The sequence below is a fragment of the Pezoporus flaviventris genome, unplaced genomic scaffold (assembly GCF_033815535.1).
Source record: "Pezoporus flaviventris isolate CSIRO_AGI_PZ_B2104156 unplaced genomic scaffold, CSIRO_AGI_Pfla_v1 ptg000031l, whole genome shotgun sequence".
In the NCBI taxonomy this organism is placed as follows: domain Eukaryota; kingdom Metazoa; phylum Chordata; class Aves; order Psittaciformes; family Psittacidae; genus Pezoporus; species Pezoporus flaviventris.
In genome coordinates, this window is record NW_026892579.1 from 58707394 (window position 1) to 58723687 (window position 16294).

Consider the following 16294-nt stretch of genomic DNA (forward strand, 5'->3'; position numbering starts at 1 on the left):
AGCCCAAATTAAGGTCCTGCTCTGAACTTGCATTTGAAAGCTGCTCACCTGGGGAAGGGGAAGAGGAAGGAGGTGGGCTGGGAAAAGCGGGATGCCTGAGAAAGAGTAGTACCATTGCTGCAACCCACTGAGAGACCAGAACCTGGTCTGATAGTAACAGTTGGGCTGACCTTAAACTAGCTTTGGTGCACAGTTTTGGTTCTGAGATGGTGATGATACTTCTGTGGAAAATACCTGTTGTAACAACCTCTCCTTTGTGTAGCTCCACTGAAGCCAGTGGATCAGCAGGGCTGAATCAGCTCCTCTTCTTGTGTTGTAACTCTCTTAAGCTAAAAGCCTGCTGCTTTGTTTCTTGTTCCTGTTTAACCAGGGACCGAACCACCACAGTTGTGAATGTGGAAGGGGATGCCCTGGGAGCAGGCATCCTCAATTACCTGAATGAAAAGGAAAAGAAAGACAAAGAGCAGGAGCTAAAGGAAGTCAACGTAGAAGCAGTTGCTAACAGCAAGTCTGAAGCGGAAACATCGCCTTTGGTAACCCACAAAAACCAAGTCTCCAACACGAGCAGTACAGCAGACCCTGAATCCAAGGAATCAGTATTGTGATGAGGCTGTTCGTCAACACATGTCCTAGAGGTGGACCAGGGACTTGCTAACGCACCTAGACCTTTGCAGTGCTAACAAGGGCTGGATGGCTCTTGAAAGCTTTCAGTTCCAGTCTGTTTTGGGATATGCTGGCCTAGGGAAGGAGAGGGAGGTGGGGTGGGCAGAGCAGGGGTGTTGAGAAAGAACACTCCCTTTATAGTAGTATTTTGATAATTCATGTGTGTACATGTGTATGTGCTCCACACGCACACACATATACATGTACGTGGAAACTGCCATTGAAACTTCTGGTTTAACAAGGCTTCTGTTAGTAAAGGCACATATGGGTTGGAGGTGGGGAAGTAGAGAAACCCAGTATGTGCTTGTGATAGGGAAAAATTAGTAAGCTTATTGTGCTGCTGTTCGAATGGAGATGCAGGCTAGAAACTCCAGAGTGGGGGAAAATGTTGCTTGAACTTAGTTTCTGGCCTGGAAACACATATTGACCGTTACAGACATGATATGAAGCAACATTTTTCACCTACTCCTCTTCCTCTCCTCTTCTCCAATCCCTTAAAAATGTCAAATATGTCCTGAAAAATAGCTTTGTTTTTTTTTCCATATCTGAATTAATAGCTTGTTCCATCCCCCCCCCCCCCTCCCCTGCAGTGCAGCTCATAGCAGCTTTTCTGCCTTTTGGTAAGTCACTCCCAAACTTTGGGACCAAACATAGGAGATCTTCATGCAGATCAAGGACTGGTCTTCTTTCCTTTAACCAAGCTGTTAAGGAAAAAAATCCAGAGGAAACACAAATTTTGTTAAAGTAATCCTTCGGGAGCTGAAGAAAATGCAGAGTCTGTTCCAGCATAAATAGGTCTGAAAGAAGCTTGCCTGTGACAGCATCAAGAGATCAAGAAGTCAGTTCCCTTCATGCAGACTCCTTCGCTAGCACGCTATGTGCTACTCCTGTTTATTTAATGGGCCAGTCCAAACAAGTTACGTCATATCCCTCTTCCAGCAAAATTGAACAGGGGAGGAAAAAATCTGAGCACACATCATGTGGGAACTGGCGACAGGCAGGTCTGAGTGGTGGCTGGAAAGGGGAAGAGGCGGGTTTATAACACCACGTAGGTCAGTGATGTGTGTGTTGGGGCAGCTGCGTACCTGTTACTGGAGTCTGGTCCTTCTATAAATGTTTTTCTGGCAGCAGCTTAACGTTTAGTGCTTGTGGGTGGTGCCGGGCCAGGGTAACACGTAGTGGCAGATGGTAACCGTTGCTTGAGGCTGAGCAAAACGCTTCTGGATTCTGACTCCATCTTTTTCCCTTTACAACCTACTTCCTGAATTTGCACCCCAAACCTGAACCCAGTCCAGCAGAACTCATTGCAAAACTCACATTGATTTATCTGGGCTTTTTGGACAGCACATAGTTATGAAATGATATCTGTGCATATGCCAAGATCTGCCTGGACCTGCGACACTTCCCCTTGGCTACTTTAGCAAGATGACTGCGTATAGTCAGTCTCCACACAGTTAATTCAGCAATATACATTTACAGTTAGCTTTGACATAAAGTAATGCTGAGTCTCCCTTTTTTCTTTCTCCTGTCTTGCTTCAGAGGAAGCTATCTTGGAAGGATACCCAGCTGCTGATGCGTATGGTCACGGCACTAGGAAAAGGCACCTTCAGTTTCATGCACTTAAGTTGCAAAGCATCCTTCCTGGTAAAGGGACACAATGAGCGTTGCAAAAAAGATGCTCAGAGTGAGATGTGGCTGCCTCTGAGGGAAAACACAGTGAGTGCATCAAACGTGGCTCTTTAATCATGTGCAGGAGGACTGCACAAACAATTGAAGTAGGAAAGCATTAGTCAGCCCACTGAGCAACTGCAGGTGGACTTTCTTTTTAACCAGCTTATTTATAGCCATGTCCACAAAATTTGGTCATTCCTTGGCTCATCTTCAGAATGGAAGGAGACAAACACAATTTTCTCTAGGGACATCCTTTGCCCAGTATTTATTATTCCATTTTTAGCAGATCAAGACTTGCTGAAACTTTGCATTTCCTCCCATTAGATTTGTCCCAACTCCTTTCAACTCAGGAAACCAAAAGCGCGCTTTGTAGCTGACAGTGAAAGTCAACAAATAAGAAGTGTTTTGAAAAATGTTGGAGGTTTGAAAAAATGGGTCTCAAAACCCTTATTTAAAAAAAAAAAAACAACACAAGTATTTATTTGAAAAATCTGAATTTACCAGAACCCCAAATACTTTGATTTTAAAGTAATATGTGTCTGTCTCAAGGAAGCTGAAAAACAAGACTGTTCCTTGTGGGCTGGGTTCTGTAGTTGCATTTCATCCCCCATCAGACAGCTTAGCTCCTGTGATGTTCTCCCTCACCATGACACATGCAGCTGGGATGAGGACGTGAGAGCAGGCAGCACTCTCACGACATTTCCCATGGAGCATCACAGCACCATTGTAGACTAGAATATTTCCCAAGTTTTACTTTTTTTAACCCAAAGGCTGTTACTGCTCACAGTTAAAAGTACTCTCCTGGACAAGTCCAAAGGCTGGGCTTCCTCAAAGGCAGCACCTTCCCATTGCTTTCTTCCTTGTGGTGCTGCAGCTTGATTGCACCTCCCTTGTAATAGTGTGCCATAGGCTGCAGCACATTCCTTCATCATAGAATCATCATGGAATGGTTTGGGTTGGAAAGGACTTTATGATCATCTAGTTCCAACCCCCTGCCATGGGCAGGGACACCTCACACTAGACCATGTTGCCCATGTCCTTCTGACAGCAGATCCCAGGAAATGGTAAATTAAGGCCAATACTTAAGAGCTGTCATAGTATTTTCCAGTATGCAGAATCTCAGTCTTTGCTGAAGGATGCCTCTCCCAGTCCCTCCTAGTGGATTGCTACATTTGCTACATTCCATTTGGAATGGCTAGTCCCATGTAAAGCTTGTTAGAGCAGTCAGATTTAAAGAGGTCAAATCATTCTCATAGCAAGATTTTAACCAAGGAAACCTAACACTCCTCCTGGAAACAGGTGCTGTGGGGTTTATATGAATCACTAGTATTTGGGTTTTAACCAGAAATCTGTAATCTTACAGAAGCCACACTTTAGACTTACAGAGATGCCAGTTCTGTTGTTCTTGCACAGCAAGAGGGATCTATGGAAGCAGGAATGCTGGGTAGTTACTGCTTGTCAAAAGATTTTCTTTGTCTTTTCTTTGTCAGCTGTGTCAGAAATGGCATTTCTTGGTTTTCTGTGATGTTCCCATTCCTCATGATAGCCATCCCGCATCTCCTAGGGCTCTCCACCCGGCTTCACATTGTTTTTTCTTAAGGTACAAATGTGAAATATCCAACATTACACTCCATTGGACTGTAAGATATTTGACACATTCCAGGAACTGCCCTTGTAACGATGTGAATCCTGATCGAAAGCCCGATGAGACAGAAGACTTGCCATGTGCTCCAAGTGGTCCAGGTCTTCAGGTAAGGCCACTGGGAGAGAACTGAAAGGGCTGTTGAAGGGGGTGCATTTCGGATGCTGTCCTGGACCTGCAGTGCAATGTGTTATACTGGGAACTTCCTATTTCAGCCTCACTCCAGAGGCTGAGCTCAGAAGGTGCTCAGCAGCGGTGCAGGTACAGCCGGTGGGACCTGCTCTGCTCTCACCCAGGCACTCCAGAGCCTGGTGCCGCTGTGGTACTTCACTCCAATGCCTCTGGACCAGATGTGTGTTTTATGTCCTCCCAACGTGACTGTACAGTGGAAGCCTTTAGCCAGTTGCTTCTTCTTTCAAGGAAATAAATTCCGTCGAGAAAACACTAATTTTTTCTTTCTGGTTTTAGTCTCTTTCTTTAAGGTACAAATTCTCTCCTTAGGAAAGCAGACAAACAGCTGGGGTCCTGCCCTCTAGTACAGCAGTTGCTTTTGGGGGGAAAGATACAGGAATACGGAAGAGACGAGTCTGCAAGCCTTTGGCATATGCACTCTCATTTTGTCTCTGATGCCGTTTATTCTTCCACTTTTACCTTCTGTTTTTCAGTGAAGTTTATTTGACTGTTTTGGACCATCTTTTATTTATTTTTCTCCAGGATTGGCTTTCCACTCCATGCTTTATCCATCACTGCCTGGAATTCCACTTCCTGGAATGCCCGATGCTGGTTTTATATATAGGATGCTCAGGTATAAATGGGAGAGTGTTGAGGGCTCCAGCTTGTCCTTGGAAAAGTAGTTCACATTCTGCCTTGCTATGATGTGCTTGGTATTTCAGTAAAGACCCATTATTCCTAGGAACCAAACTTCAGCTGGGTCTCGCTGGTGTGTTGGTGATTACACTACAAGAGGCAGTAATTACAAAGGGCATTAAACCCTTCTGGGGGCGTCTTGTGCAGTCGGGGTGGGTTTTGTGTTGAGAACAGTCTAGGGCCAAACCCAGAGCTTCCCCTGCAGGGGTGTGCCCTTTGGGCATGACAGAAATGTGGAGCCAGCCGAAGTGCCACATGAGCTGGTGAAATAACCTCTGCTTTGTCTTTTCCAGGCAGCCCTGTTACTGTCTGAAGAGGTTGGAGGGACAGTATGGGGGCAGGAAGGTTTCATATGTACTTGCTCTGTTCCTGTGCTCTTCCCTGGGTGCTTGCTGTGGCCAGGGCCAGAGATGGACATGACTCAGTGTCACCATTCTTAGACTCATTCTGCTGTGGTTCCTCTGTATTTTACAGCAAGAACACAGATGTTTAGGCAGTTCCTCTTTCAGCTGAGTCAAAGACCCTGGTATCTTTGTGACTGGCCACCCTGCCGTATGTTACAGGTTATGTCCTCGAGTGCTTTTAAAAGGTACAAACCCACCTCCTCTTTCTGCAGAGATTTGCAGTCCCCAGTCCTGACTCTTCACTCTGCTCCTTTGCTAGCACAGCACATTTCACCAGCCTCTGGAAAGCACCTCCTGTTGGGAATCATCATTTTTAATCCTGAGCCTCCCACAGGCAGTGAGCAATGGGCCTCAGGTAGGAAGTCCAAGGACCAAAAGACAAGCTGTTGAGTTTACAGATACTTTACCTGTGTCTCACAGGCAGTAGTGTGGAGGATAGCGAGTTGCAGTGTTTGGAGAGCACTCTTAAGACAGAGAGCACTAAATCTTAAATAATAATGAGCTTTCCAACACTCTGAAGGGAATCAAACAGCTACAGTGTGCACCATGAAGTCAGGATTGCATTGTGCTACAGTATGAAGGACTGATGGAAAGGAGATCTAGTGTATGCATTTGCTGGGCTAACTCAGGGGAAGCAGGGGAGCTAGTGTCAGTGTGAACTGCATTTCAGAAGGCAGATGTGATTTAGTCAAGGGGGCACAGTGCCCTGTATATCTGCCTCTTTCCATCTTCACCTGGCATGCCATGAAAGCACACGTTCAGGTAAATTAACAGACCTCACCATGAATTCAACATTAATTAGGAGCCTTGACAGCTTAGTTTCTGTCTAGTTTCAGTGGGAGAAAGTGCTTTTCAGCTGAAAGAACAAGTTGTCTTGTTGACAGTATTGGTGAAAAGAGGGGAGAAAAAGAAGGAAGAGCTGGAAGGATGCAGGGGGAGCATTGCAGAAGGCAGGGTAACAAAATGGATAAAGAAGCTAAGACCTGAAGGAACCATCTCTCCCTTGGCATTTCAATACAGACAGCATCAACAAGACCGCAGGCATCTCTCCACCATGTAGCAGAGGATGAAAATCCCTGCCCAGGGATTAGCAGGGAGAGGCAGACACGAGCGTTGGTGTTTCTGAGGTACATCATCACTGAGCAACAACGAAGCATGCAGCGTGTCAGCGTGGAGCTCTGATAAGCTGCTCCTGGCTACGAGCCATGACCACAGACATAACGGTGCAGTTCTGGATCAGGGATTGACCCACATTCCTCCTTGCAGGATAGCTAGGACAAATGCTCCTCAGATAAATGCGTGGTAGCCATTATTCTCTGGGGACAAAGACGTTGTTATCTATGCGAGCATACTGATGAAAGCCATGTTCGCTTGCTGCTTCAGTGTCAGATAGGAGGGCAAAGGGTATGACGAATGAGTTGAAACCTTTTCCAGGCATTGGGCAGCACATTGAGACAGTTGCCATTGAGTATTTTAAATCTGTTGAGAAGTGATCAAGAGCCCTATTTGGCTCGCGTAGCTCTGTCTTCACATCCAAGCAGGAGCTGGGAAATGAATGTTAACATGGTATTCATTCCCTGCACGGGGTCTTCACAGACATTTGTGACCAGCAGGCACTGTTTCACAGCTGCAGCAGTGAATGCATGCAGAAAAAGGTGAAAGAATGCTTCTTTGAGTCACGTGAGGAGTTGCCAGGCAAGCGAGGAGCAATCTTGAATCCTGAAACCAAGTTCATTTTTAACTATCACCTCCCTAAAACCACTAACATTGCACGTTTGTAAGTACATTTGAGTATTGATACACAGCAGTGTTAGTGCAGGGTAATACCTTCTCTTTTTTGGAGGAATGGAAGAAGTGTAGACGTACGAGAGCTCTCTTCCTTCTACGACGTTTCTTTGATGGAAAAGGGAAAAGGAAATCTCTTTCATTCAAGAGTTCATGGTACGGTTCCCTATCAGATCCTGTCTCAGTGTCAGCAGTTACATCATCCTCACCAGCAATGAAATCTCATTGGGTTTAACCACTGATGTCGGTGCCAGCAGGAGGTGAGGACTGCGGACGTTTCAGCAGACCAAGTGCTCTTGAAGTCCTGCTCAAGAAATATTTGTACTTGTCTTTCCCAAGGCCACAGATGCTGTTTGCCTGCCGACAGGAACCAGAATGAGGAAATGAATCTGGAGCCAAGCCTGTTGTAATGCAAAGTTAACAGTGTGGGTTAAAGCCACAGAAACCAAGAAAGTTGGTATTGGATTAGATTCAGATCCTTAGAATGACTTTCACTTGATCCTTCTGATAACAGAGAAAGTAAGACCCTTCTGCAAGGATGTAAGTTAGCGGCTGAAGCTAAACCGCGTATGGCATGTTGGTGTGACTGAAGTTAATTGCAGCTACAGGCTGCAGAAAGAAATCGCCAAGGGAAAACTCTGTATGAAGCTGTTTCCACATGCCTGAATCCCCCTGGATTACATTCCCACAGAAAGAATTGTGCTTAGCCAGAAAAGAATACTGCAAGAGTTAACTGGATTGGACTGTAGCTTAAGGACCAGAAGGAATGCTACCAAATGGACAGGCCAGGGCCTTCACTGATGTGCACGAATGCAATTTCCTAAGCTTACAATGGCCTGTGGGCTCGTGATGGAGATGATACCTCCTTAGCAGTGTAGGGGTTTGGTCTGGTCCTCTTAAGATGATCACGTTCAGTAAAGCAGCAGTAAAGGAACATGTTTAAAACCCCTTGGCTGTAAGTAGAGTCATTTGTCATGCTCACGGTATTCTCATGCCGTGGTGCCCTCAAACACATTGTCTTTCCTAGATAGTGTTGATGCGGAAGCAAAGCTTCCTCATTTTTTAATTGGTTTTCCTTCTCCATATCCCTCCTGCAGAGTCTGCTGCGGTCCTTGGGAGTCTGCCCAGACCCCAGTAGGTCCAGGCTCCTATAGTACATAGATCAGAGATATTAGAGTCCCACGTGAGGACATAGGCTGTCTCACACCCTGTTACGAGGGGATGAAGATGTAGCTTAAACTTTGGAGGAGGGACTGCTTAATTAAGACAATACCTTCATGATGTTTTACAGTAAGTCAAATAACTATTGCCAAGCTGGCCCAGCCCTGGCTGCCTCCCTGCGCTGCCCCACGGTATGTCTCTGCCCCTCTGGTGACATTATTTCCCTAAAAACCAATGGAGGAATGTGTTGGCCATCCATGAATATTCAAATCTTTTACAAATATAATCTTATTTAGACTTTCTCTGTTGCTATCCTGGCTACTCTTTCATAAGGTCATCCACATGCTGTAGGCGATGGAGACCACTTGTAGCACTACAAATAGCTGAGTGTACCTCTGCTAAAGGGAGATGAGCCTCTTCTGTCTGACTAGCTTCATGGTTATAGCAAATTGAGACTGACGCACCCACACCTTGTGAGGGTGAGGATTTTGATTAGATTCTGATTAATCCCTCTACATTCAGGGACAGCAGGACCACTCTAGGACATGAGGAGTCTCCTTCTGCAGCAGAGGTATGCAATCTGCCTTACTATCCTTAAAGGTGCCTTGTCCTGGTTCCCTTCGGGACAAATTCCAAGTTGCTATTTGGCTTTGGAATACAACTATGCACCAAAGGTGAGAGAATCCATTATCCCCGAAGACAGGAGGGAGAACATGATGTCCTGGTGTGGGACAGGGAAAGTGAGTTTCTTTTCTTTATCCCATAAGCTCTCTGTCAGCCATCCTGCCTCTGATGTGTGTATGCGTGTGCGTGCTTTTATTTCTACATGAACACAAATTGCTCTAATTAGGAGGGAGGATTCTTGTATTTTTATATGCTAAGCCATTTTGATTAATTACTTTAATAAAATGACAGACAGATGAACTCTGGAATTCACTGCCATCTGCTCCAGTACAGTTCACTATCACCGATACGAAGGTGTCGGCCTTCAGATAAACCCTAGTGTTTAGAGTAACCACTCCATTGAATAAGTACTTGTGCCATGTGGATGTATTGATCCTTGTGAACATCTGCAACTATTCCTCTGTAAAAGCTATGGGTTTGATCCATGTGGCTCTGTATCAGCCTTTTTATTATCTACCAAGAACAGATGTGTGTGCATATATGCAAGAACAAACCATATTGCTGTGTCTGGGGGTGTGTGACCCTGGGGTAGATATTACAGATGTTTATTGTCTAGCGTACCCTTTGGTGTAAAACCTCTCCCTGCCTGTCCAGGAAGAAAGCAGTCCTGTGGCTCAGGTTGAGATGGTTTGTTGTATTAGAAGGGTGACACAATAGGATGCTCTCTTTCTTCCCTTCTCTCATGGAAATGTATATTTGTTCTTTCTTCGTGTAACTTCTCAACCTGAAATAAAAATCACTCCGAATAGAATTCACGTTTCCATCTTTGTTTGGAGAACATCCAGAGTTTTAGCTGGGTCAGCCTTCCATAAGCAGCTGTTGCCTTGCTGGACCGGGCTTTTTGTCTCTGTCACCAAGCAAGCTCTCTGTGACTCCTTTGGGAATGCCCCTTAATGAGAACTGTAACTTGGTATTCGACTTCAGCTTCCCAAACTGTGCCCTTTGCCAGCATGCCCCCTTTGCCTGCATGCTGGTGTCACCGGTTACCAGCATACCACTCCATTTAACCCCTTTCCCTGGAATCCAGGGCAAGTCTACCCAGGGTAGCATTTCTGCAAGCCCTCTGCGCAGGTACTCAGCTCTCAAGGGCCTTTGGGAGAGCCCAGTTTAGTAGGTATTTGTATTGATGTGCGCCATAGTGGAGCAGCAGGGCTGACAGACCTGTTGCCTATTCTGCCAAGCAAAGGGACTTTGTTCCCTGGAAGAGGATTGACAAGTGGGAGAAATGATGGAGCAAATCCTTTGCAATGGGCAACTGGGATGGTAAGGTCAGGGAAATCTTGCATTTGACACACAGAGTGAGCAGTGTGCTGGCTCCCCAACAGAGGGCCTGGGTTTGCTATCAAAGTGGGTTTGATACAGCTTTTCCATTAAAAGCCTACATATCTCCATAGGGTAGACTTTATCCTGAGATGCACAAAACAGAACATCAGAAATCCTGAAGAAAATCTATTCAAGTGTAGTGTGGTTAATTTCAAGCATGAAATTCTGCTCCCAGAACTAATAATAGTGCAATAGTTGCAAGAATTGCAAGCACCAGAAGAAAGAAGTATCATTTGAAGACCTGCCCAAGTATGACTTACAAATTGTGACTGGTATTGTGCCATCAATGTGGGGGCTTCCAAAAAGCCTATCTCAACCCATGGCTGTGTCTTTGTCTTCTCACTTCCTAGCTGAAACCCCAAAGAGATACCTGGAGGAATCCTAGACCAGCAGTTGACAGACATGTCCTCTTGCACCTTAGCCTCTGTCAGTTTTGGATGCAGAGATGGCTGTTGCCTGAACCAAGCAGGTAAGTGGTGGTTGTCAGAGCTGTAGCGCCTTGCCATTTGAAACCCATGAAGCTTTATGAGACCTGCGGAAAAATGTGGCACGATCGCTTGTCTTTAATGAGAACTGAGTCAAGACTTAGACTGAGTCCCAGCTGACTCAAGCCAGACATTATTAGAGCTTGCTAAGCCTCATTATAGATAAACAGGTAAAGTTTCTTGTGATATTTCAACAGAGATAAAAGTTGGAAGAAGTTCTAATTAAACTTCAATGACTTTATTCTGTTTTCATAGAATCATAGAATAGTTAGGGTTGGAAAGGACCTTAAGATCATCCAGTTCCAACCCCCAGTGGTGGTTTCTACTACCATCTACCAATCTGGCCATGTGTTCCTCATTTCTGCCTTCTAAAATGTCTGGGCAGACAATATACATTTGTCTAGTTCACACGAAGAGAAGCATTTCAAACTAAGTATGTAACAAAAGCCACTGCTATTGTTGTAACTTAATATTTGCAGAGGAAATCCAATTACAGCCAAGGAACAGATTAGTCCTTTTTGATTAGTCCTTTTATTTCAATCCCCAGTTTGTCTGATTAAGATAGATATAATGACAAGGAAGTGCTTTGTGAGTTAGTTAAAGGGAAGACAACACCACTTTGTTCTGCTGTGAAATGAATGGTTGGAGTCAAACAGAGTGTGGTAGAGCTGTGCTAAGAGGTCATCTTTAAAACGTGGATGGATGTTAGCTCATTGAAAATCAAACCTCTGCTACCTCCCCATTATGAGCATTCAAGTGAATGTACAAGTATGTTGTACCTCTTGGGTGTCTTGTGAGCTGTGATGTGCATGAAAATAGCTTGACAAGCTTATGGCTAGCTTGCTGTTCTTGCAAGTTCTTGCATCTTGGGTGGTAGAGTCAAGCCATCATGCTATGGAATACACCTGTGGTTTTAAACCGGGCAAGCAGGGTGGCAGCTGGAATTTATTTCCACATTTTGAAAGTTATCCTCCTGACTGTAAGGGTTGGGTTTGCCAAAATACATACCAGGGACCAGGCAAATTACAAACTGGCTCTGAAACCTAGGACCGGAGATGCAATGCAAAGCTTGGGTAACAGGACTTTGCTGTCTCTGCAGGATACTGATCAGCAATGCCATGTAAATGACTGTAATCACTGTGTCACCAAAGCATGTACACAATCAGGCGGATCTGGATTCTCTTCATCGTACTGTGCTAGAGTATAACCAGATGGCGATGCCTACAGCTACTGGAGTTTGAGGGAGGCCTACCAGCATTCACAACTGAGTGGGTTTCAACCAACAGCAACCAAATCATTAAGATTAAGCTTCCCTGGTACTGCATCATTAATCAGTTCAAGTAATTTGACTCACCAAGCATCCTGAAAACATCAGGCTTTGAGCTTTTAGCAGTACCATTCTTGCTAAGATAGAAAACCAGCGTAGCCAAACTCAATATGAGATCTTACAGAAGGGGAATATGGTATTATTTACATTTCAAGCTGATTTTACTAGCCTGCACTTGTTCTCGTATAGATACAATTCACTCGATGCTCACAAGCAATGAAATAAGTTGTTGAAGTGGTCTGGCCCCAGTCACTTGCATGCAACATACACAACAAGGGATGACAGCTGTCAAGTCTTCACTAAGCCTCTCAATTTTGGGACAGTTCTTAAATAATCTTTAAGAATTGGCAGTTGCTTTGTAGTGATCCTTGGGTGCAGTCTCTGCTCCTGCTGGGCTGCCAGGAGAAGGAATGGGATGTGATACAGAGGGTTTTTCATGAACGAGTTGTGTGTGCTATGGGCTTATCAGTGTGCAGTCCTTCTGGGCTTAACAAAACCAACATAGTCTCAATTGTTTCAGCTGGGAATGGTGTCATTAGTTATGGATACAAGTTGTCCTTAACCCCCCTGCCCTGCTATTCCTTCTGACACTTCTGACACTGAAACGGATTTTCATTCATACCAATCCCAATATTGCTTTTACAACTGGCTCCTGCAGATCCCAGCTCCGGTTTTGAAGAACCTCTGGGTTTTGCTCATGACTGCATACAAATGACAAAGGGCCAAGACATTCCAGTAATTAAAAGTGAAAAATAAGTCCCTCACTGACAGCACAGTAAAACCTCACGTTTAAAAAGCAAAAATAATTCCAATTATTCATTTCCCATTATAATTCACATTGATCAAAAGCTGCCATCACCTCCTGACCATCTGGCTCCTATTGCTTTCACAGCCATGTGTCACCTTCATCCAACAAGAGGAAAGGTGAAGCACCTGGACCACACGAACTCCGTCCCCTTCGTCCCCTTTGTCCCCTAACCCTGATCTGCGGCTATGGGGTGGTATAGAGGGGCTGGATAGAGGCAAGGAGATGCTTTGTCCTTCAACCTTCAAACACCTGCCTTTGTGGCCGGGTCTCTTGCTGCTGGCAGTCCATCCAGGCTGTTCGTGGTGTGATGGGTACATCGTGTGGCCAGAAAGGAGAAGTGCACTGTCTAGTTGAGCTTTTTCTTGGGCTAAATCCTTCTGCTCTGCCCAGCTGAGCAACCGAATGATAAAGCTCTGAAGCTGCCCAGCTGCTAGCACTAAAGCTCATTGCTCTGCACTTCAATGTTTGCATTAAACCAGATGTCATTCTAGTTTTCCCTCTGTTCTTTATTAATCCTGCTTTACATGTTTCATTTGTTCAGCTGCCTTGGGTGTCTCATTTTCAGGTGCTTCTCCAAAATCAGGAAGAAAAAGCAGCAGCTACCTTTTTTTTTTTAGGGAATATTTAGCAATAATGCAGTGGAAGCTATGATGTTGTACAAGAGTGAGGGAAAGTTTGTAGGCTTTCAGTGAACCTTTTCATAACCTTATGAAGAAACTAAAGCAACATGGCTCAGTTTGAACCTGCTTATTTAGACCCTAAGGTGAAGGACTGGATTCCTCAGGGGCCTTCTGTAGGTCCAGGACCATAATTAGTGAATTAGTGATACAAATGTCAGATCAGAGAAAATCTGCACGTCCCACCTGGAAGAAAAGGTCTGGGAACACGGAAAAGCGCAGGGCTGAAATTCATAGCAATGAAAGAACTGGGAGAGGGTCTGGGAAACATGGAAACTAATCTAGATGTGAGTAACTGCACTAATACTGGTGGGAAACGGTGGATTAAGGAGCAGGATCAGGAAGTTGAGGGCAGTCAGAAGCATGAGTCAATGCCCTGCGCTATGAATAAGGCAGATACTATACCAGGGTGTGTAAACAGGAATGCATCCTGGACTACCATAACAGTTTTGCCTAATTATAGCCAAGCCCATGCTGGAGTTTTGGACCAGATTTAGGTGTTGAGCATTAAAGAAATGTGGCCCAAAGAGTGAGAATCAAGAGGAGAACAAGGGGAACAGTCCAAGACGTGGAAATCCTGACTTGTGGGGAAAAGGGCTGTTAGCCTCAAGAGGAGAAGGACCTCTCCCTGCAACCACCTTTGAGAGAGGGGTTAAGCAGAGAATTTGCCAGCCGGGCCGTCCTTATGGAGCTGGAATGCATTGCTGTCGGCTTGCAACATAGGTATTTTTATAAATCAGTGCCTGAGCAGCTTTACCACAGGAGAGGAATAGTGAACACTTCAGTGTAGCCAACAGAAGCAAAGGCAGCTTGCGGCAACTCCTTCCCATCTGGATGACAACACTGGAAGATAGGCAGGTGTACTAACAGGTTACATGTAATATTAACTCTCTGGCTCTCTGAGGCACAGCATCAGAAATGGGACAATTTTCCAAATGCAGGCAAATCCTCCCCACAGATAATGCCAAGAGACGACAAAGTGATTACAACCAGATTTTCTGTTCCCTGCAGTACTCTAGCAATACTGCTAGCAATGCTCTGCGAACAAATAGGTCAGGTCCATGCCCTGCATTTGCTGACATCTCATCCACCCCAACCATTTGCATTGTGAGACTGAAATCTGATGCCAGAGATAGTGTAGATGCTATTCAAGAGCATATGGTGCACATCCAGGCCTCAGGTTTCATCGCAGAGTATTAACTGTCCAGCTTGTAGTGTGAGACCATCCAAGGTAGAAACAAATTACAAACTGATGTGCCAAAAGTTCTGGATAACAGCATAACATTGGTTATGGGCATATTAAAACTCTGGATACGCACAGCTGGTGCTCCTGATGGATCTGGTTCTGTACAAAAACATGGATATTCCTGCCAAGAAGGTAGAAGTTTTTTGAAGACAATGGATTCTTCCTATCCCAGCTTCTCACATATACTAGAAATGAGCCACTTTCAAATGTGATCATTGTACGCAAGCTCTACTTCACGTCATAGGTGAGGGGATTACTGCTGAATTATTGCATCCACAGATGTGGTGAAATCATTTGTCTTTGCTGGGGAGCCTTCTTGCTAAAAAAAACACAGGTCTGAAACATCTTGAGGTCTAAAATCAGCAGAAAATACCCATGTTCGTCTTTGCCAGCCTTCAGTGACTTTGGGTGGGAGTTTGGCTGGGTCTGACCCTGCATTATAGATCAAATACACTAGTGACTCTTCAGCAGAGCTCCTAAGAAAGGCCAGATGTCAGCAGGAAAGAACCACTAGCGTTCCCTCAGCTTTTAAATACTCTCTCCTCTAGATCACCAGTTTATTCGCCTTTGTTTATTGACATCCTCCCAGCGTGAGCCCGAGGAGAGGGGAACGATTCTGCATCGCCCTGGCTGTTCCTGCAGACATCCTGGCACTCGTTTGATCGGAGGCGGAACAGGACGCAAACCTTTCCTGCTGGGACTGAGACCGCAGCCGAGCGCTATTCAGCTTCGAGAACAATGTCTGGCAGCTTGCGAGTAACTTAAACCAGCTAAAAACAGCCGAGCCCGGGTATGAATCATGACCTATCCGTGTTTGCTTCAGCCTGAAATCAGCGCGGCCTCTACTGGCAGGCAACCGGCTCCCTGGAGAATAAGCAATAAACAACATCAGAAAGGACTTCTCTTTCACAGGGGCTCTGCCTGTGTTGAATTCCAACGAAAAGCCAGCTCTCAGAAGCGTGCATCCGAGGCAGGGGAATGGATGTGCAGCCCTCCGGAAGAGCTCCACCAAATGAACCCCAACTGCAGAACTGTGATGCAGGAATAGAGATGATGCGGGCTTTTCCTTGGCTGTGAGTTCTGCTGAGAGCGCCGTGCCATGTTACACAGTGGCATTACAGCTCTGCTTTTTGAAGCAGCCCTGAATCTGATATTCCCACTCTCTGTTCCTTTAAAGAGAATAAAGAAGGTCCTCCCAGATGGTAGATGGGCCCGGTTCCATTGAGGTCAGTAGAGTAAACCTGTGTCACAGCAGCTGGGAATCTGGACTATAATACATAGAGTGGCAGACTGGAGCATGCTGCACGGGTGAGCACTGTGGCCAGTAGCGGTAGCCAGGGACTTGGGTACCTACCTGAACGAACCTGAGAGGTCTCTTTGGTCCTTCACGGCCTAAAGCTGGCAGCAATGTCTTTCATAGATCCCTGTATCAGATAACCGACCTCTGGGAAATCTCAGCATTGCCTAAGAAACAAGCTCCAGGAGCAGGTGATGCAGACGAAAAACAGGATCAGACTCTGGACACAAACAAGGGGAAAGGTTTGTATTTTC

The 16294-nt window shown here is 45.3% G+C and overlaps 1 protein-coding gene and 1 long non-coding RNA gene across 2 annotated transcripts in view; both read left to right on the forward strand.

The window, feature by feature from the left end:
• SLC1A4 (solute carrier family 1 member 4) overlaps positions 1-9628 on the forward strand; it is a 35185-nt gene extending 25557 nt beyond the window's left edge. The window contains exon 8 of the mRNA XM_061461452.1: positions 371-9628. Coding sequence (XP_061317436.1) covers positions 371-605 — 235 coding nt within the window. The 3' untranslated portion in view covers positions 606-9628. The remainder of the gene's footprint in view (positions 1-370) is intronic.
• The window catches only part of LOC133273243 (uncharacterized), a 168973-nt gene that overhangs the window by 116052 nt on the left and 36627 nt on the right, over positions 1-16294 (forward strand). Inside the window, exon 2 of the long non-coding RNA XR_009744683.1 lies at positions 8736-9779. This is a non-coding gene — a long non-coding RNA (uncharacterized LOC133273243). The remainder of the gene's footprint in view (positions 1-8735; positions 9780-16294) is intronic.